This window comes from Eutrigla gurnardus, assembly GCF_963514095.1.
Source record: "Eutrigla gurnardus genome assembly, chromosome: 6".
NCBI lineage: Eukaryota > Metazoa > Chordata > Actinopteri > Perciformes > Triglidae > Eutrigla > Eutrigla gurnardus.
The window spans coordinates 19,484,083-19,506,382 of NC_139920.1; the positions used below are offsets into that span (position 1 = coordinate 19,484,083).

The 22,300-nt window shown below is 44.1% G+C and overlaps 3 protein-coding genes across 5 annotated transcripts; 2 read left to right on the forward strand and 1 right to left on the reverse strand.

Moving 5' to 3' along the window:
• The first annotated feature begins 213 nt into the window (after window positions 1-213).
• On the forward strand, window positions 214-3,504 carry fam174c (family with sequence similarity 174 member C). Its single transcript, XM_084011373.1, has 3 exons — window positions 214-752; window positions 1,872-1,994; window positions 2,206-3,504. The coding sequence occupies exons 1-3, from the start codon at window positions 478-480 to the stop codon at window positions 2,207-2,209; spliced, it is 402 nt and encodes a 133-aa protein (XP_083867499.1). The 5' UTR covers window positions 214-477; the 3' UTR covers window positions 2,210-3,504.
• A 1,721-nt stretch (window positions 3,505-5,225) lies between these two features.
• On the reverse strand, window positions 5,226-10,862 carry LOC311014749 (uncharacterized protein). 3 transcript variants are annotated; one of them, XM_084011529.1, is made up of 9 exons: window positions 10,701-10,862; window positions 10,462-10,527; window positions 9,924-10,160; window positions 8,144-8,329; window positions 7,831-8,025; window positions 6,688-6,834; window positions 6,459-6,611; window positions 6,043-6,073; window positions 5,226-5,620 (listed from the first exon to the last, which is right to left on the reverse strand). In XM_084011529.1, the coding sequence occupies exons 1-8, from the start codon at window positions 10,746-10,748 to the stop codon at window positions 6,044-6,046; spliced, it is 1,062 nt and encodes a 353-aa protein (XP_083867655.1). In that variant the 5' UTR covers window positions 10,749-10,862; the 3' UTR covers window positions 5,226-5,620; window position 6,043. The 3 variants fall into 3 exon arrangements, with proteins under 3 accessions (XP_083867655.1, XP_083867654.1, XP_083867653.1); XM_084011528.1 differs by having other exon boundaries at window positions 6,688-6,831; window positions 8,144-8,362; XM_084011527.1 differs by having other exon boundaries at window positions 8,144-8,362.
• A 4,667-nt stretch (window positions 10,863-15,529) lies between these two features.
• Window positions 15,530-17,029, forward strand: LOC311014723 (growth arrest and DNA damage-inducible protein GADD45 beta-like). The gene is made up of 4 exons (XM_084011491.1): window positions 15,530-15,769; window positions 15,860-15,961; window positions 16,053-16,275; window positions 16,369-17,029. Exons 1-4 carry the CDS (start codon window positions 15,726-15,728, stop codon window positions 16,480-16,482), a joined length of 483 nt encoding a protein of 160 aa, XP_083867617.1. The 5' UTR covers window positions 15,530-15,725; the 3' UTR covers window positions 16,483-17,029.
• The last annotated feature ends 5,271 nt before the right edge of the window (window positions 17,030-22,300 follow it).

The window sequence follows — 22,300 nt, forward strand, 5'->3', positions numbered from 1 at the left end:
TATTTGTCCCACTAGTTATTAAAAACAATATAGTAATTTAATATATCCTGACAATAAAAAACATTGCGTGAGTCAGGAAACACTTTAAAGGACCAATATTGTTTTATTTGTAATTGATGCTTTGTACGTAATGAACGTAAAATAATGTTTGAAACCTACTATTGTGAAATATGAAAGTTATTTGTCTTTCAATAGATCATACATCTGGTTCATATACATCCAGGGCTCACAATATTTGTGATAATCCGGGTCTGAGTGTACTCGCATATCTCTGGGGGCCCCGTGTGGCAAGATGCAGTAATTGCTTGAAAGTCCTTCCAGTCAAACTGAGGGAACATTGCCCCCTGTCCGTGTGACGTCAGCAGTAGGCGGACGTGAACTTCCTAGTTTTGACTTTTTATCAACAGAGTTGAGTTAACGCGACGTGGACCTGGAGAGACCGTTGAGTCGTATTCCTGTCGTTCCGTGGCGGTTAGAATGACTTTTCCCAGACTCCTCCGCGCAGTTCTTTCGTCCGTCTGTTGGCTGCTCGTGTCCGCGGTGGAGGATGCGATCCAGGCGGAAACCGCGGCGCCCGGACCCGTACCCGTGACGACGCCGTCCGGCGGGCAGAACTCAACACACGGCGGGAAGAGTCCCGGAGGACTGTTCACCGGCCTGAACGTGGACAGCTCCATGATCCAGAGGGCCCTGTACGTCCTGATAGGGATCACCGTGATCGGGGTCCTGTACTTCCTGATCCGAGCTGTGCGGTGAGAACAACAGTCAGACCCGCACCAGACTCCTGCCACGAAAACACCGAAACAGCGAGTCAGGAAATAAGTTGATCCGGGAAGAACAGAGTCGCTAAAGCCGGTTTCCTATTAAATGTCCGAACGCGTAGATGATTACTTTCAAATAATTAACCGTCCTCAGATCATATTAAATGCCGAGATGACGTTTAACAAACTTTATGTGTGTTAAACGGAAGCTTAAAATCACAAGATTTATGACTGGATTTTGGCATGGCGTCACTTTACTCACGTAATACAACCGCTGATAACAGACGCTTTAAATGGTCGGTTTTCTGGAAGGAGTCTGGGGTAAGGTAAGGTATTAAGGCGTGTGAACACCAGGATGTTATACTAGAGGAGAACGTCAGTGTAATTTATTAGATAAATCCAAAAGTGATAATAGATTGATTGACGTCACGCAAACATAATTCATAAACTCATTAACTAAGTTAAGTTTCCCCACAGTATTAGGTGTTTTTTTTGCTTTAAATGCCGATTCATGCTCTTTGCTGCTATTTTAGTGGCCTCTCTTTAATTCGGCTTTCATCCCCCATCAAATAGAACCTCCTACACCGACGTACCGCTGCATCACAGCTGAGCAGTAAGAGTAACTAACAACGTACTGACGTTTCCTGATAAATATGACGCAGATCAGATGTGAGCTGAACTGAGAGCACGTGCACAGTGCAAACATTTAACTAACCATGTATAAGTGGCCGGAAGGAGCTACACAGAACTACAGCAGCAAGTTTGGATATCTGATCAGTTATCATCTGATTAACTGATCCACTGAACTACATTCATATTTCAGGCGTTTTAACACGTGCAGAAGGATTCATAGACTCTTCTGTTGGTCTCCTACCTGCCGTTCTCCTGCACCAGACTCCACCCAGAAAACTACTCATTTAATACCGTCACTGCTTTTCTTCAATTCTGCCTCAATCTGATAAGATTAAGAATTCAGTTTCACAGTTCAGGATCTAGACTGGGTCTAACAGCCGGTCTACAGACTTGCTCTTACTGCCGGTCTGCAGACTGGTTCCAACACTTGGTCTACAGTATCTAGACTGGATCTAACACCTGGTCTATGGTCTACAGGCTCAAGCGTCCCGTCCACAAGAAGAAGTACGGGCTGCTGTCCAGCTACGAGGACGGCGTGGAGATGGAGGCGGTGGCGAGCGACGAGGACGACACGCTGTACGAAGCTCGCAGCCTCCGCAGGTCAGAGGTCTCCCACAACACACAGAATGATACATTATGGGAACTTTAGTTCCAAAACTCACCACCTCCAAATAAGAACAATATCGATGACAAAATGATCAACAACAAACATCAGCTGATCAATGTTCAAAGTGATTGATCAGTTGATCATGTTGTAACTGATGTTAGTTTTGATCGTGTGATTGATCGCGTTATCTGCCTCTCTGTCCAGATGAGTGGTGTGGTCAGCTGACTGCTGGACGAGTCCAGTGTTTACTGTCAGACGGTATTGATTATGGATCAGGAGGATCGATGAGGGGGAACTGGACCAAAAGCTGCCGAGGATCCTGGTGGTGGGTCTGGGATGGATGATGGAAGCAGGCGAGACGCTGCTGTGGGTACATGATAATCACCTCTTCATCATCACCATCATTATTGTTATTATTCAGAATGCTTTCTATTTCATCAACTGTGCTTAAACTACTGCAAACTGACTCCAGACCTGCTAAGCTGCAGACTGAGATTTTTTGGACTTCCTGTCTGACCTGAAGCTTCACGTACAAACTCACGGGAGCTCAACTGCTCATCTTGAACTCAGCCGATACAAGATCAATGATTCGGCATGAGTCAGCTGGGGGGGTCGTCATGGTGACGGAAACCAGCTCCGTCTATCAAACTACCTTTTCACTTTCCAACTGAGACCCATTTCCTTTTCAACAACCAATCAGGAGGAAGATCAACGAGCCGGTTTCAGGATGAACCAGAATCCTGTAGAACATGACGGAGCCGTTTCAGGTCCGGGGAGGCTGCAGGTGGATTTCAGTTCATTGATTGATTGGATCTTTGTTTTTGTTATTAATTAATTAAGTTATTTCCAACGAGGTGAGAGACGACACGGCCAAAGATAATTGTGAGTCACAATGTTAAAACTCTTAAAAAGGCACTAAAACAAACTGGAATGACTTCACCTTTCACAAATATTTGTAGAGGCTAAGCCCCACCCCTTTCCTGTATCCACCACGGGGCAGGATTTCAGAATAAATTCACCTTCTAATGTTTTTTTTTATCTGGCTATAAAATCGTTAAATTCTCTCTGATCAACGAAGTCTCAACATTTAAAAAACAAAAAGCTAAAATTCCAAAAACACGGCAACATTTCTTTTTTTTTATGAATAACTAAAAACGAGGAAGCTTGAGTGGAATGTTTGGATGATGTTGTGACTAAAGTTGACTTTGTATTTTGTAAAGTTCGTTAATAACGTTAATGACGTCGTCTTCTTTGTTCAGAGCTGAAACAATTTGTGACAGGAGTCTTGGATTCAGTGCCTGATGAGTGATATTTATATTTTGATTCTGGGAGGGACGGGACCAGGTGAGTCCGGTCCCTGGTCTCAGTCAGCTGGACTGAAGGTTTTTGTTTTATGTTGAATAATTTCCTCTCAACTTCAGTTTACGTTTTGCAGAAAGAATCTTTGCTATGAATGAAGAAAAATGTTCCTTTTGAAGCCAAATAAATCAGTTATTGTTCATGTTGCATCTCACTGACTGGTTTTTAAAGTCGCAGTCGGCAACACGTATTATCCTGTCCACTCAGCGCAGTTCACAGTTTGTGCACACGCCACAGATCCCACCTCCCCCCTCACACATGTTACAATATCACAGGCACACGCCTCAAGCTAGGCATACGCTAAATGACATTAGCAGTTGCTATCTATGAGTAAATTAGCCAGCCTACCTCTGTGTAGCGTGTACTCCATGCCGTTTATCAATGAGAGAAGACACGGGTGCGTTCACAGAATCTGGTGCACGCGCACTGACGAGCACTCGATGGGAGGGAGCGGAGGAGCTCGATGGTAGAGGGGGAGGGGCCTGAGTGTTGGAAACATTCAAATTTGACTGAGTCAACTCCATCTGCCAGACTTGCCGACTGCAGCTTTAAAGGGATGGTTCGGAATTTTGGACATAAGACCTATTTTCCAAGTCAGCCGGTGTGTTCGAGACGTCTGGAGACGTTTTCAAGAAATTTCATTCAGTTCTTCTTGTTGCCGACTTCGCTTATGCTATGGCTAGCGCAAGTCAATCGTTCTAGCTAGCATGGCATTAAAAACAGTCTTGCCCACTCCACAGTGCACCCGAGGCAAATCCATTGTAACGGCAGACTATCGATGTACATATGTGTTGATAGAATGTTTGAAAGAAAACCAACCTTGCATTTTTAAGGATTTATGTCTCAGCAGCATGTCATACTTCCTAGTAGGCTATGGCAGCGGCGGAGTGATATCACCTAGCACTTATAAGTTACCGGTTCTATAATAGTTTGTTTACCTGCTGTCATTACTACAGACGCAGAGTAGCCTGCAGTGCTAGTTTCTTCAATCTCACAGAAATGGCCACTTTTGGAGAATATAGTGAAACTTTTGAAGACTCTGATGAGGAGTTTTTTTCCACCCAAACCCAACCGTACCTGTACGAGCCTGAATATACAGAGGAAGAATTGCACGAGAGGGATGCTCAAAGGGCAGAACGTGGACGAGCGTCTGTGGAGACCGAGATAGCTGGAGCTGAGAACCGGGACCGAACAAACGGAGACTGGTGGTGCCAGGAGGGAATCCCCCGCAACGTGTCCGAGGGTTTACGGGTCTACGGACGAAGCAGAGGTCCGGCTTCGCGGTGCGTAATTGTGGCTTCGCGTGGCCGTGGGCTGGCCGGTGTTTGTGTGAGCTCCGAGGGCTTTTCAGACAGCCTTGGGGGCATAAGTGCCAACAAATCTGCGGTGTTCAGGTGTGTATTTACCGGCTGGATTCCGAGCAGCGCGTCTTTAGAGTTTTGAGTCCGACGGAGCAAAGTATAATTCCGCTGCTGCTGAGAAACTAGTCCCTCAAAAAATGGATGATTCATGCGATGCGAGGTTAGTTTTGTTTCAAATATTATTCTATCAACACAGATATGTACATCGACAGTCTAGTGTTTTAATTGATTTGCCTCGGGTGCACTGTGGAGTGGGCAAGACTGTTTTTAATGCCATGCTAGCTAGAACGATTGACTTGCGCTATCCATAGCACAAGCGAACTCAGCAACTAGAAGAACTGAATGAAATTTCTTGAAAACGTCTCCAGACGTCTCGAACACACCGGCTCACTTGGAAAATAGGTCATATGTCCAAAATTCTGAACTATCCCTTTAACTACCGTATATAAGTAAAAGTGTACTAATTAATGATCATAACCAGTTCTATATTTGAGTTTTATCCAGGGAATTATTTTAAAATACGCACCCATAAAATAAAAAGGTTTCAATATTGTTGTATCTCAATATGACCTTTAGGGCTTTTATTGTGAAATACAGAACAGACTGGATCTAGTCTCACATGAAAGCTAAGGGGGATCAGCGAGGACAGGAAGTCCTTTAAACCTGCATGTACAGACAACACGGAGAGGAAGATGCAGTTATCATCTGTCTGTTAAATATCAAAACAATGACTCTTCAGTTCATCCTCGAGGTCTCAGAAACTCAAACACAAATGTCTTAAACTCTCAACATAAACACTTCCTGCCAAGAACAAATAAAAGGATATTTAAAATATAGTGAATAAATGTACATGTGGAGGATCTTCACAGCTGCAGCTCGTCCCAGAATCCTCTCTGGCTCTAAAGCAGAACACATCAAAAAGATTACCTGCATGATCAGCTGATCAAAGTATTCAGAGTACATCTATCAATGCACTGATGCACCAGTGATCAGAGAACTCCATCATTCAGTCTCTTCAGGTCCAAACCTGAGCAGCAGAGGTGGAGGTACTTTGAATTTTAGTTCCTACATTTCCCATAATGCACCTGAAGGGGTCTGAATGGCTCACTGCCGAGTTCTGCATGTTGTCTGAATGTATAGTGAGTTAAAGTTTCCCATAATTCACCCTGATGAGCAGTGAACAACTGACTAGACTATGACATCATCAGGCCATGGATGTAAAAGCGTACATTTACTTCTCTGTACCTTCACTGAACATGTGTGTACCTGTGTGTGGGTGTGTATATGTGTGTACGTGTACGAGTGTGTGTTCAGGTCTTACCTCAGTCTTTGGACTTAAACAGCTGCTGAGCCTGAAACAAACAAACAACCGGTTCACACTCTTAAATGTGAACATTTATAGATTTTAGGGACGTTGAACTTCAGCAGCTCATCTTCTTCGTCTCATCTGCACATTTTATATATATATATATATATTTTTTTTTATAATTAATCAACATTAAAACTACCGCTGTGGGTTAGGGGTCCATTAGTTAGGGGTGATCAGATTTTGTCTGCAGCCTCCGATCAGCTGATATTGGTTCTAAATAAATTGATTGGTGGTCTCTCTGATTATGATCAGATGACTCCTTGATTCTGGATTGAAACAATTTGAAACACTCTTTAATTGGATCTGAAAGTGACGGGCGTTTGTGTACGCCACGGCGATGACCGAGGGGATGTAACAGCGGTACTGACCATGTAACTGCCGGTGTGGAAGCCACACATGTACCACAGCATCAGCATGCTGGAGGAGGAGTCGACGGAGGAGGAGGAGGAGGGGACGGCGGCAGGGCTGCTAGCAAACGTCCAGAGAGGAGGAGGAGGAGGAGGAATGAAGGACACCGACTCCTGGCAGGGAGACACCGTCACACTGATCAAACCAGGAACAAATCAATAGATTCAATATATTTATCGTGAGTTTTACCCCAGAGGCCGACTGAGGAGGAGGAGGGGGGAACGGAGGGAAGAAGGAGAAGCTGTGATTGGTTGGTTTCTCTGCTTGGTCTCCTCTCTTCTTCTCTGCTGCTTCTTTGTCTACTTTACTCTGATTACTTTGTTTCTCTTTCACCTGCTGACACACAACAACAACAACAAATTAACCATAAGCTTCCACCTGCAGGTCTGAGTGTCAGGGCTGTGACTGATACGATACACTATCAAAATCTAATATTTCCAATACATTATTTTTAAATGTGTACATGTTATGCAGCAATTGATGTCTCTACACTTGAGTTTATGTGATTTATTTGATAGTTATCATATTTGTCACGTTTAATGAATGTTTCTGTAAAACTGCCCCCCCCCCCCCCCCGAGTGGCGAGTGGTACTACAGCAGGGAGACAGAAAAGGTGTTTAAGTCATGTTTCTGTAAAACAGCGCCCCCCCCCCCCCCCCCACTCATCAGTACCAGTTCAGGTGGAAAGTGGTACTGCAGCAGGGAGACAGAAACCCATTAAATGATGAATCCAGATGTTCTGTGAGAAATTGATGAGGGAAAGCTGTGGTTGAGGTGAAGTGGTGTTTTCAGTCCACTTCAGGGTCCTGAGGAAAAACCCGGTAAAACCAGACTCCAACACGTGGTCTCTGGTGGATTATGTGTTGGAAGGATTACAGGAGACGCTTGGACAGATTCAGAAAAGATGCTGAGTCTCATTTTATCAGAACATATGGTCGCTGATTAGAGCCGCGTTGTTTAAGTGATTTCAGAATGATTGCCATTTTGTCATATGCTGATAACTAGTGGGATAATAATATGAATGACAATTATTTAGGCAGGATAACGGTGACTTTAATGTTTTCCATCCTTCCAGGACTAGTTACTGGTCCATCTTAAGAACCTGTACAGAACTCGTGGCTAATTTTGTGAAGCATTTATTCACGACAAACAGAATAAACATTCAGAATAACATTTTCATTCAAAAAGATTATTTTTAAAAATATTTTAAATTAAGTTAAATCAGGAACCATCCCATCAAAGAAGTCACAAGATTAAGAATTTATTTTATGCAACGTTTTCTGTGAGTCAATGGGTTTGATACCCGGTTGAGGTCCTGGCGCGGGTTCTTACCTTGGCTGCAGAGGCTCTGCTGGGTCCATGGAGCTCATCGGGGCTCAGCAGACAGTCGACGTCCTGTTCCTCCTCGTTGTCATAGTCGTCGAAGCGAACGCGGCTTCGCTGACCTTTGACCCACACGACGACAGCCGGATAAACCAGACCATCCTCCGAGTACACGGCCCGGCACCGAGAACCAGGTCTCCAGTCCTGAGAGCCAGACGGCAACAAGACACTGGGTGACATCATCTGGATATTTAAATGAGTGGATGTCTACTGAATCTTTAACGAGGTGGAAGCCTTTGATGCTGCTCGTTAAGCTTGTTACCTGAGCATTCAGTCTCCGTGTTGGCGGGGCATCTGGACTCGTGAGGGCCTTCAGGTCTACGTCCTCATGGTTGCAGTAGCCGTTGAAGCGGACTCTGCAGCGCCCCCTGTCCACAGACACCACTGTTGCTGGATACAGCTGTCTGTCCTCCGACCACACGGCCTGACACCGATCCCCCACCACCCACTGAGGGTGAGACAGGTTGATCACTTGTCTGAACTGTTATTAAGACAATAGCTGAGTCTCACTGGGACACCCAAACGAGACATAAACAGTCATTTTATACCAAACAACGTTCAAGTCAAACAGAGCTGCACATTATACGGTTTCAGCATCGACACTGATGTGCTCATGCTCAAAGGTCACATGACAAGAAGTGTGACGTTGGTAGATGACATCAAACACGTTGCTATGACTATTTAGCTTCTTAACGCGAAGGAGAACTCCCATGATCCTTCTGTTCATGACTCATCCAGTATCAATGACCTGCAGGCACAGTTTCATGATGAACTCAGGGTGGGAGGAGCCTCTCCCGGGCAGGTCATTCCCCCGTAGACCGGCAGCTACATCAGGTGGCTTGGAGAGACCCGGGTTGAAGGGGTCTCGTGGATCCAACCGTGAGCTTTTTCCAGCAGCCCTCTCAGGTTGCTTAGTCTTTGCTTCACCCTCTCTCTCTCCCTGAGAGTGGGAGGAGCCTGAACCCACCTGATCCGTCGTTTCATATCTGTACAACCGGTGAGCTTATGAACACATTTATTACTAGATAATAGGGCTGTAACGATACACCAAACTCACGATTCGGTTTGTATCACGATTTTTGACCCACGGTTCGATACAAATTTCGATATTATTTATTTTTTTAATTAAACATTTGATTTATGTAAGATGCAGATTTGGCATGGAGGGCGTGTCTATCTGATAGTCTGTTAACTGCACAGGTCCCTCACTCAACTTACTACAGAGAAATGTCCCACAAAGCAACGTTGCAGAACCAAACTAAGGTAACGTAGTAACTGTAACTGTCTTTGGCAACGGGGAAACAAATACCGCAGCTGTACGTGGAGAAGCGTCCTTCCTCCCGCCCGTCCTACCGACTCTTCCTCACATTTCTGCCCGATAAACAGCGTCTGTCACCGGCCAAAAAAACTTTAACTCACCGAGTGTTTATGATGAAAAAAAATCTCTGCGACGGTCAGCCCTCCGGACCGAGACTTCAGTGAACTTTAGCCTCCGTCGGGTTTTGAGTGACAGGGAGACTCCAGGGAAACCCCTTGAAAACACACACACGTCATCATCATGACGTGTACCAGGACGTCTCTTTGCGCTGCTTTCTGTGAATTACACAGCGGTTCGTCTTTACTCCAGCGGTGCTTCGCTCCGTGTGAACGAACAACGGCGGAGAATTAGCGAACGACCGCTGCGGTGTTAATGTGGTGTTACCTACAGCTCATAGTGCTGATCTGGACCGGAAGTTGTGTCGCGATTCTGCCTTCTTGTGGCGCGAGACAGGTTCGTGGATCTGAGTGTCGCGATTTCAGCTTCGATACGTGTATCGTTACAGCCCTACTAGATAACTAAATACTTTATATATATATCTAGACTTATGTTAGTTTCAAAGTGTATTTAATTGATGCTTTTAACTTATACATTTAGGATGAAAATTCCTGTATTTTTTAACTTGACATTGCAAAACATATTGCAATATAAATTTTGTTCCACTATTGTGCAGAACTACCGTCAAATGAAGAGGAACGTCCTCATTAGTTAGTTGTGATTTTACCTTCAACTCTGGATGGGAGGACTGAGCTGCTGCTGGACGGACCTGCTGCCCATCTCTCTGTCCGTCCGGCTGCCCGTCTCTCTGTCCATCCTGCTGCCCGTCTCTCTGTCCGTCCGGCTGCCCGTCTCTCTGTCCGTCCTGCTGCCCGTGTCTCTGTCCGTCCTGCTGCCTGTCTTCCTGCTCCGTTTTCTCTCTGTCTGTCTCCTCTGAGGCTGCTGATTCTGTCAGTTCAACATCCTGCAATGATCCAGAATCACTCAATTATCATGCTTCATCCACCAGACTCCACAAGTTGGACAAGTTTGTGTTTTCATGCTTTGGGGCCAAAGTGTAAATTGGTAGAACCATGTTTTGTCAAAGAATAGGAGTTAGGTATAGTTGTTAGGACCTATTTTTTGACTATTCAACTGCAACCAATGAATGGGAGACGTGGAAATACTGCTGCCTGTGGACACGTACCTTCCATCTCAGGAAAGAAGCATTCAACTCTGCTGTTTGCACTGAAACTATAAAAAAAAAATGAAACTTTTATACGAACCTGTGAAATGTCCAACGTTTTTTCAAACGCCTCTGCGAGGGAAGCTTCGTCCACACCGGACTCCACCTGCCCAAACACACATTTAAGATTTAGCAAGCAGCCCGTTAGCAAACAAGCTAAACGGCTAGCTAACGGCGTTTAAGCTAAAAGATGAAAACAGCTTTAGTCGACTGGCTCACGCTCATATTTTCTCACATTATTCATCCAAAAACATGATAAATCGATAATCGATAACGTACCGGCTCCGCGGCCGCGCCAGAGACACTGCTTCCCGTCACTTCAGTCATGGCTGTCCGCGCTCATCGGAACAACTAAAGATTAAAGTGCGACAAACCGCCGCACCTGCGTCAAGTACACCGGATGCGAGGAGGAGACAGCTTCCGGTGGCACCTTTCAAAATAATAGCGACCTGAATTGTGGAAAAAAACTAACTACGCTGTTTACCGGCTCGGGAGTCACCAATACTCAAGCATGCTACTACTAGCATGCTATTAGACAAACTATTAGTTATATTATTAGCTATGCTACTAGCCTTACCACTATACTATTAGCTATGCTACTAGCTACACTATTTGCCACGTTTGTTTCAGTTTGGGGCTGCACGGTGGTGTAGTGGGTAGCACTGTCGCCTCACAGCCTCACAGGTCCGTAGGTGTGAATGTGAGTGCGAACGGTTGTCTGTCTCTACATGTCGGCCCTGTGATGGACTGGCGACCTGTCCAGGGTGTACCCTGCCGGCTCCAGCCCCCCCCCCCCCCCCGCGACCCTGATTACAGGATAAGCGGTAAACAATAGATGGATGGATGTTTCAGTTTGATCCTCGCTCCGTGCTACAGATGTTAACCGTCCATGATTTTTAATTTGTCCCCTTTTTGTAGTTTATTACGACTTCATTTTTTATTCAATCTAAACAATCTGTAATTTGCGTTTAAATAAAGTGAATTATTGAAGACGAGTCAGTAAATGTCAGTAAAAAGAGTTCAATCTCTACAAAATTAAAGTTTCCAGGCAGAATATGCACATGAATATGAACTTCCTTTCAGTCACAAAAGTAAAAGTTTGAAAACTAGACCTGTATAAAACGACTGTTCATCATCGATTTTCATCAGTTATTTTATTATTTTTAATAAGGGCTCTTTTTTCTTTGGCTTATTGTCTTTATACTAAACAGGCATTCTTCACATGTTTATTGTAATAATGTGGTATATAGTATAAACACATTTACTTAATCATAAATATAAAAATGTACGTGAATTCAATGAGCAGAAAAGTAGAAATAAAACACCTTAAAACACCTTCAGCTTTAATATCTCAAAGATGAAGGTTTAAATAAAACAAGGCTGTAGTTTGTGGTGGTTGTGAAATCTTATTATAGATTTTTTTTCAGATTATGAGTGTGACGACGACAGTATGACAGTGAATCTGATATGAAACGTGTGAACGAAGAGGTGAGCTGTGTATTCTGGGAAACAACTCGGGACGCCTGTAAATGAGCCACCAGACTCCAGAGGGAAAACCATAGATTTAAGGATGTGTGAGATGGAAATGAAGCTGAGAGGAAAAAGAGCAGACTGAGAGGAGTGTTAACCAGCAGGAGAGTTCTCTCTCTCTCTCTCTCTCTCTCTCTCTCTCTCTCTCTCTCACACACACACACACACACACACACACGCACACACACACTAAAACAGCAGATGTGTGTATTGTAAAATGAAAGGTTTAATTTAACTGTTTGTGGATTCTGACATTTATTTACACTTAACAGTTGAATCTTATACCCTTTAACTAACCTTAAACTAAACTTAAACTTACCTTAAACTAAACTATAAAACTCCATAAAACTCCATAAAGTTAAATGACTCATCACTCTTTAGACCTTAATTTTTTTATTTTATACTTTAAACCCCCATTTGAACCTTCCTTAATCAACTCACTTAAAAGTCCCTTAAATTTTTAAAGTTGAGTTGTGAATAAGAGTCTTCAAGAAAAATTAAAGACACTGCCTATAAGAACTTATGAAGGATATTTTAAAAGCAACATGAGAATTCAAAGTAATACATTTTAATACTTTATAAAAGGAGATTTACACCTTAAAAATCCTCCAAACATTAAACAGTTAAGTACATTAATATATTTCTAACTGTAGCAGGAAACTTAACTCTCTTCAAAATAGCTCTCTCATTTCAGAGTTTTACATTTGGACTTTATTTTAACATCCTCTAGATATCAATTTTACACCTTAACATTTTATTTAAATCCTTTAAACTGTAACAACTGAAAAGGACATTATTTTATATTTACTGATCAGCCGATAAAAGATCCTGGATGCTCTATTAGAGACACTAACGTTTCACACCACAACTGAACCTGAACTTTGAAATTTAGGAAAACTTTCATTTATATTCAATTTAACTGTGTAAAAACCCATTAAACTTGACTTTATTACCAGATAAACCCTTAAACTTCACACTTTAACTTCCTTTTTACACCTTAAAGCCTCTTACATTTTAATTCAGTACATTAAAGGTAATTTTTATGAATAGAAATGTGTGTAACTGAATGTTTATAAAGCTTCTAAAACTTAAATATATGATTTAGTTGAATTCCTTAAACTTGACTTTAAACATTTAAGTGTTCTTATACTTTAATTTTACAGTATTTGAGGGATGTAACATGATTTAATTTTAAAGCAAAGTAATTATAATTAATAGGTCAGTTTATTATATGATTGGTGTTTACAGTATTTTGAAGTATCGATTGGGATCAATGATTGATTTTAAAGTGAGGTCATCCCTTGTCACTAAGGATCTGTGATTGGCTGCTAATGAGCTTCATCATGAACTACTGATACTTCATCAATAGCTCATCAAGTATCAATCACACCTTCATTTATCCCTCTAATGATAATTTCTCTGTTGTTGCTTATTGATCACTGTTTCAGTTTGATGTATAATTAAAGGAAAAGTTATACCTTAAAAAATCTTGAATTTAATTGTATTAGTAAAAAAACTTAAACTTTCATTTAACACACAAGAATCCCTTAATGTTTAATCACATTCTCTAAAAGTTTAATGTTATACTTTTAAAAACTCCTTAAACTCAAATTAAACTCCTTAAACTTCAAATGAAAAGTTTCTTTGTTGCTTAAACAACTCAATAAACCCTTAAACTGAAATCAAGGGGTTCTTTAAGGTGGTTTAAACCAAACAATGAACACATCTAAAACACATCTAAAAAAATCACCACAATAAAATCCTCTTGTGAGAACTGGATCGGACCAGTAGGGGACAGCACAGGAACACTTTTGTTTTACTTTATTTTCCTTTAAACTTGACTGAGGAGCTTATTATTATTATTATTATTATTATTATTATTATTATTATTATTATTATTATTATTATTATTATTGTATGTTGTTTCTGTTCCTGAAATGTTCTTTTGTTGACTTAAATACAATTAGTGAGTGCCGATCAGGGATCAGCTGATCCTGGATGCTCTATCACCACACCTGAACCTGAACTTTGAACTTTTGACTTCTGGAAAACTTTCCTTTAAATTAAATTTAACTTCAGAATTAAAACCCCTTTAAACTTGACTTTATTACCAGATAAACCCCTAAACTTTACACTTAAACCTCCTTTTACACCTTAAATACTCTTACATTTTAATTATGTACATTAAAGGCCATTTTTAGGAATAGAAACGTGTGTAACTGAATGTTTATAAAGCTGCTACTTAAACTCGACTGTTTAATTTTAAAGTGATTTTGATGTAAATGTATAATATAAGCATTTTATTCAAAAGCTTCTCAAACCTGAGGCAGGAAACTTTATTCTACATGTTAAAACTAAAGTTTTATACTTCAATAAATGTCACAACATCATATTCATCATGTGGCTTCAGAGATTTTAAGGTGTATAAGGAATTAAACATTTCCCCTTAAAAGCTCACTAAACTCTCTTAAAGTTGAGAGGATTCAGGATTTAATCGATTCTTTCGGTGTACATATACAATCCAACCGAAGTGAATCCTGCAGCTTTGTTTCAGGATTGCTTTCTGTTTCAGGTCTAGAAACCCTCAAGGGTCCACTAAAGTACATCAAACCGCTTCTAAAAGTCCCTGCAGGACCCCCCAGATCCGTTAATGACACATGAAACCGTCTTCAAAAACTCCTTCATCCCTTCCTGAAAACCCCCTGAAAGCACCCAAAAGCCCCTTAACGGACCCTGAAACCTCCTCAGAAACGACCAGGTCACCCCCCCCCCCCCCCCCCCCCCCCACACACACACACACTCTGCACGCGCCCCAGTTCGGGGCACCGGCTTCACAGCGCGTCTCGACATGTCCTGCTGGTTTCACTACTGCAGTGGCACCGCGGGGCCGCCGAGGGGCGTCTGAGACCTGAGTCCATATCAGTTCTGCAGGATGTGATCCCGGAGGAGGGGGGGGGGGGGGGTAGTGCAAACGGCTCGTGCATCATTAAAACTCTGTTAAAACTCTGTATTCAGTCATATAAGCTTCTGTTATATTATTCTGATGCTGTTTTTACAGCGCATGCGTGTTCTTCTGCAGCTCGGGACCCGGTCCTGTGACCCGGGACCCGGGACGTCTGGAGCCGGGACCCGGGACGTCTGGAGCCCGGATGGAGCAGAACAAGAATCAGACTCCAATCAATCAGAGCGTCTCGTGACTTCATCTCGTGACGCATCAACGCGCTTTGTGCATCGTTTCTTGAGTGTCCTCGTGCAGCCGGACCGGCTAGTGCCCGGTCACGCGGACGGTCAGCCGCTTCGCGACACCCAGACCTGGTTTCGTTGCTGTGTCGACGGAGATGGTCCAGATCCTGGGAGGACCACATTCCTCCAGTCAGAGAACCAGGTCCCGGTAAACAAAGCTGGTGGAGGAGGGGGGGGATTCTCCGAAACCACCCACGTGGGATCACCGGCGTCTCTAGCGCGCTCAGCCAATGGCTGCAGAGGACGGAGGATCTATTGACAGCGCCGGACCAATGATGAGGCCCCGCACAGGGAGGGGCGGGGCCCGGCGCGCGGAGCCTCTATAAAGAGCGTAGAGCCGCGGATTCTCCGGCAGAGCTCCACCGCACACTGCTGCCGGACTAACAGAGACCCTCTCACGGACTCACTCAAACCCACTCACGGTGTAACCCTGACCCGCTCACGGACTCCGGACTCTGGATTACCGCCTGTCGGGACTTTATTCTTGTTTAATCTAAACTGGATCTAGGGGATTACCTGCGTGACGTCAGCATGACTCTGGAGGAGATGATCGGTTACAACAGCACGGAGAAAAGGTGAGTCCTCCCGATCGATGCGCACCAGCTCAGTCCACTATGTAACCCTGGACCCGGTGCAGGTTTCTAAGCGACTCTGTGTTTGTGCAGGATGTGGACTATGAGCCAGGATCTGGAGGATCTGCTGATCGCGGCGCAGCGCCAGGACTGCCTCACGGTGGGGGTCTACGAGTCCGCCAAACTCATGAATGTGTAAGTTTGAGCTCTGCACAATGTTGTGGTTTTGTGAACGGAGACTGTGATGCGGTTCTAACCGGGTCTCCCTCCCCCCCTCCTCCTGCAGAGACCCGGACAGCGTGGTCCTGTGCGTGCTCGCTACCGACGAGGAGGACCAGGACGACATCGCGCTGCAGATCCACTTCACGCTGCTGCAGGCCTTCTGCTGCGACAACGACATCGACATCCTGCGGGTCTCCGGGATGCGGCGTCTGGTCCAGCTGCTGGACGGGGACGCCGAGGACAGCAACGGCAACGAGCCCCGGGACCTGCACTGCATCCTTGTCACGGTAAGTCCGCCTCCCGGGCTGCGGGATCCGCAAGTCACAGGTGTTTACTGTCATCACCGGAAGTCTCACTGTGTGTCCCCGCTCGTCCCGCAGAACCCGCCGGTGACCCCCCTCCAGTCCACCGCGCTGCAGAACATCAGCAGCTTCTGCGAGGAGAGCCGGATCCGGAATCAGTGGGTCCCCTGTCTGGAGATGCTGGTCCGCTGAGCCGGACCGGGGCCGATGGGGAGCCGAGTCAGACCGCTGCGGAGCGGTGAGAACGAGTCCAAACAGTCGGGCCTTCTGCTGAAGACGGAGGAGAACCGAACCGGACTGAGCCGAACCGGACTGAGCCGAACCGGATTGAGCCGAACTGGACTGAACCGAACCGGGGCCTTCCCGCCGGATTAGTTGACTGATTCGCTGCGTTAGATGCCGGTACCGGATGGCTTCTGAAGGACCCCCTGTTGTGGGGTGAAGGGGTGGACTCCGGTCAGGTGGACTCCGGTCCTGGATTTGCAGAAAAGGGGGCGCAGGATCTTTAAATGGATGTCACATGACTGAATGAACTGGAGGAGCTGCACGTGAAGCTCCTGAACTACCTGAGCAGCAGGTGTTCTTCTCTAGGCGTCACAGGACTGGGAACGTCATGTCACGTTTGTATTATTATTATGTTATTAGTGACTCAACGAAGTTGCTGAACACTGATGGTGATTTAAAGGAACAGAGTCACAAATATGTTTATTGAACCTGATGAATAAATTATTGACAGAGACTTTATTGATTTCTGAGTGGTTCATCCTCTGTGTGTGTGTGTGTGTGTGTGTGTGTGACCAGCAGACTTTGTTGGGCTCGGTAGTCCCAGGGATCTGTCCTGGGTCCTCCACCATTTTCTTCCTACACTGCTATTAGATAGTTCAAATGTGTCTGTATCGGTTAACATTTTAATACTGAAGATTCTCAGATTTACTTGAATATGAAGGATATCTAGAACCGATGACCTTGGCCGACTTTAATGTCTCTGTTTTAGGCTCCTCCCACATCCTGAAGTACACACTATCAAAATATATCTAGATTACTAAAAGTAAATATTGATGCATTAATGTATTTTTTTTATTCTGCTGTTGATTATATTTTTAATAATCAGAATCTGTAAAGAAACTAAAGCTGTCAGCAAAAACAACAATATCTCCCTTTGAAATGGTTGAGTAGAAGTACACCAAGTTAAGGAGCTCAGTACCTCCCAGCTGTACAGAAGTACCGCACAGCTGTACTGAAGTACCTCACAGCTGTGAAGTACCTGAGTAAATGTACTTCATACGGATGCTTCTCTTCCATCCTGTCTGTCCGATGGCTGCAGTAGGAAGACAGTTACATGACGAGTGTGTGTTGGTGGAGATCTCCATCACACCACCCTGGTTACCATGGCGCCGCCTACAGTGTGTGTGTGTGTGTGTGTGTGTGTGTGCATAGTCGGAGTTGTTGGAAGGTGGATTTTGTAATCTTTTGATGGAGCTAGGCTAACAAGCCCAGAGGCCTTCCAAAATCTGATTTTAACATAATTTTTATTTTGGTTAATAAGAGGTGATGACTCAAACATCACTTCTGAGAGCTAGCTTCTAGGTCCTGTTAGCTTAGAGTTAGCTTCTAGGTCATGTAGCAAACAATTAGCTTCTAGGTCCTGTTAGCTAACAGTTGGCTTCTGGGTCCTGTTAGCTAACAGATAGCTTCAGCCATGAGCCCTGGCTGCTAGCTCACGTCATGTAGCCTGCAGTGAAACCTGTGGAGGTTCCTCTCTGACCTCGTGGAGTTACCTCCTCCAGACGTTCTGTGTCCGTATGGAACCTTCCGAGCAGCCCTGTTCAAACAGCCCTTAGTGATGTCACATCCTGATGTCACATCCTGATGTCACATCCTGTTGTAGCGGAGACTCCGCCACTCAGCTGACGCCACAAGCATGTTTGTTTTGGCAGCCGTCCCGTCCCTGAAGGGTCCCCGCCCAGATGGACGGGGGCCACAGATCCAGTCCTGAACAAACACCGTCAGAGTGAAACTCCACAGTGATGGTCAGTGAGCGCCACACAGAGACGCTGAATAATCGTCTGGTACAGAAGGTCACAGAGACACTGAGCCTTCACTTGTTTTACATCGTTGCACACCTGCCATGAGTAGCATTAGTAGCATTAGTGACATTGGTAGCATTAGTAGCATTAGTAACATTAGTAGCATGAGACAGTAGCATGAGTAGCATTAGTAGCATTAATAACATTAGTAACATTAGTAGCATTAGTAGCATTAGTAGCATTAGTAACATTAGTAGCATGAGTAGCTTTAGTAGCATTAGCCGTTTACAGGGCAGGCAGTGCATCGTGATGATACCACATACAAAGTTAGACATGTGCATATCTCGTTCATGATGTCGGGCTACTCGTCATCGGAGATAGTAAAAGATGGCTGTCATGGTAACGTAAACATCAACAGCTGGAATGAGGACTGAAGACAAACAGCTCACACCCCGACGGCTCACTGAACAAACTGATCCGACATCAGTGATGCAGATACAGAAACGTGGACGTCACATGACTATAATCTGACAAAGTGTGATCGGATGGAATGTACCATACACACACGCAATGGTTTTATGAGTGTGTGCTGAGACTACAGGGAGTGTACAGACCTGAAACCAGGTCAGCTACCTGAATCCACTCCTGCTACTTCAGTCTAAAACACATAATGATCCCAAATAATGATCGTGCTGTGGCTGCAGAACAAAGTAGGAACGAGTGCAAACGTAAGTAAACAATAAATCCAGAATAAACAGGAGAGTGTGGTGATATTGGTGAGGAGAGGTGCCCGCGCAGAGAGCACAGGTATCAGCTGGTGGAGCAGACATGTAGCACAGGGGCCCGTTCCAGAAAGCAGACTCAACCAACTCTGAACCTAACCCTAAACTCTGAGTCAACCAACTCTGAGTTTTCGGTTCCAGGGGCCTGTACTACGAAGCAGGATTTGGGCTTAACGAGGTAACTTAAGTGTTAACACTGGGTTTTCAGTCCTATGTTCACTTCTTACTGGGGTAGATCACCATGATAACTTAGGCTGCAGAGCTAACCTGCTCCGGAGCAGGTTATGTTCCTGATAAGAGATCAACATGGAGAAAAACACAGCCTACTGACCAATCAGCTCTCTTGGTGCGTGGATAAAAAAGAAGAAGAAGGGTCTCCTAGGAGAACTAGAGTGTTCAGAGTGTTCAGAGACAAAAACCCTTTGGTCTGTCCCTGACGATGTTTTATATGAGACATACAGATTCTAATAGGAGGGAAGGACTTATCTGTGTCAGTGTACAGCCTACTTACCACTTTGAATTATGTTTTTATATTTATTTTATTTGCTCCCAAGTCCGTTTTACACCGCCGGGATTGCAGCTGAAAGAATGAGGCTGATATTGTCATAAACCACACTATAAAAATACATCTCAGCAACACATTCCTTTGTTTAAAGTTATTTTTTTGGCTTTTTATTGCGGGAGGACAGTGTGAGAGCTAAAGGGACGAGAGAGAGCAACGATTTAAAAGAGGGCCACAGGGTGGATTCAAACCCGGGACCACTGCAGAGAGCCTCGGTACATTGGGCGGTAACTGTACCACTGATCTATCAGCACAGTTAACAAAATTATTTCATTTCAGGTCTCTGTTGCAAAAGAGATCTTGGATCTCAATGTGACAAACCTGGTTAAATAAAGGTTATCAGTCAGATCTAGTAGTTCCCTTATGACGGGGCAGTTATATTATACGACTATTAATACGTCTTCGTATTTCTGTAAGATTATGGTTCGCTCCTCATACGTGAAATATGCCGCTCCACTGCCGTAGACTGATCCATGTTTGTGATTAGTCAAATGCTGCAAACGCCACCTCTTTTATGTGCACGCGCTCAAAGCTCGACAGGGAAACCCTGGGTTGACTTAACGAATTGATAACCAGCATCATGTGACCGCTTATCTCCGACTATCGCCTTTTTTAGGGTTACTTAGGCTGGATAACTGAAAGATACCCTGGGTATGTTGAACTCGCTTCGTAGTGCAGGCCCCATGAGTACTGTCGCTGAAACTGTTGGTCAATAAAACAGAAGCTCCACCATTCAGGATGTGCAACAAGTACTAGTACATCATCACTGATCAATGAGCTGTGACGGATCTGATGATGATGATGATGATGATGATGATGATGATGATGATGAGGTCTGGATGTTGCCTTTGAGGACCTCTGGAATTTCAGGACCAGCATCTCTATATTTAGGCCGAGGCTCAACGTGTCTCACTAACTTATTTCTGTCTCAGTGTGGGGGCTCTCATCCCTGCGTCACGTCACCATGGAAACAGTTGGAGCAGGCAGGCGGAAGGCAGTGGTTGTCTTCTACAGTTGGTGACGAGCAGACCGTAACCGCCACGTAGCACGTAACACGTAGCACGTAGCACGTAGGATGAAGCATGTAGGGAGATCCTGCTGCCACGTCACTGACCATGTAAGGCTGCTCCAGGATCAGAGAGGGTGAGTCACCGAGGAGGAGGGGAGAAGGAGGTGGAGGACGAGGAGGGGAGGAGGAGGAGGATGAAGGATGAAGCTGTGAGAGGCAGAGATCACTGCAGCATCACAGAAACACATGATCTAGTTTCTCTTCTCTCTGCTGCCGTGTAGAAACCAGATTAGAAACGCCGACTGTCGGCCATGTTTGTAGTCCCAGACAACAAGAAATAAGGTTCTGGTTTGTCCTTCTATATCATTTCTACATCGGCCACTCCAGTTTCTCTCTCTCTCTCTCTCTCTCTCTCTCTCTCTATATATATATATATATATATCATCGGCCACTCCAGTTTCGTTTCTCTCTCTCTCTCTCAGAGAGAGAGAGAGAGAGAGAAACTGGAGTGGCCGATGTAGAAATGATATAGAAGGAGAAACAAAAAAGGTTCTGGTTTCTATATATATATATATATATATATATATATATACATATATATATATATATACATACATACATACATACATACATACATATGTATGTATGTATGTATGTATGTATGTATAGTTTGTATATGTAGTGTGCTGTAGTGGACTGTATAGAGCCTCAGTGTAACAGTGAGTCTTTTCTTCTTCAGTCTGAACTATAAATATCTTCTCTGGAGGCCGACGGGTATTTTTATCTCAGCTGAGGCTAAATTTACTGAGCCGGGCGTCTCCTCCTCCGTCCCACCGCAGAGTAACTACCCCCCCCCCCCCACCCCCCAACTCTGTGCTGTGTTCCAAGCCAGAAAGTCGAGGCCTTTATGTGTTTGTGGGTCAAACAGAAGAAAAGCTTCATTTAGTTTGAAGGGCATTTCTTTTTTATAGTAAAAAACATTTTTTCTGTTGGATCTTTTGTTTCGTAGATTGTAAACTTCTCCATCGGACAGATCGTGAATTATAATAGTAATGATTTTAACAAGAGAAATGAGAAAACTCTATATTTCAAAACAGAGTAGAGCAATCTTCCAAAGTTTTTTATTAAATAAAATATTATATCTTGAATGATTATTAAGTGGTTATTGAATATAAACAACCTCACGTTTCAGAGACATGGTGCCTTTAATGACTCGTTGGTGAGTCTGTTTTTTTTATAGTAAAGCAACAAAGAAACCGAAGATCTTCAAGGAACATTACTGATAATTAAATTGTTTAATCAGTTCAACACATAATTAAACACATAAACATGCTTTAATGATTTGACTGAAACCATTTAATACGTGTGAAACCTCCATGTAATGAATGCAGGTTTTATTATTACGGTGATTCATTTGAACTTTATTTAAAGACGTTTCTTCTTTTCTCTCTTTGAGTCCGAGATCACGAGTCCACAATTACAGACCATGTGTTGAGGTTAAACGGCCTAACCCCACCCACCCAAACCGCGCTTTCATCACAAACCAAACGTCCCCTCCCTCCTGCTCCTGTTTGTCCTCCAGACCACAAACCAGAGGGGCTCTGGGGACTCCAGACCGGCACAGACCGCC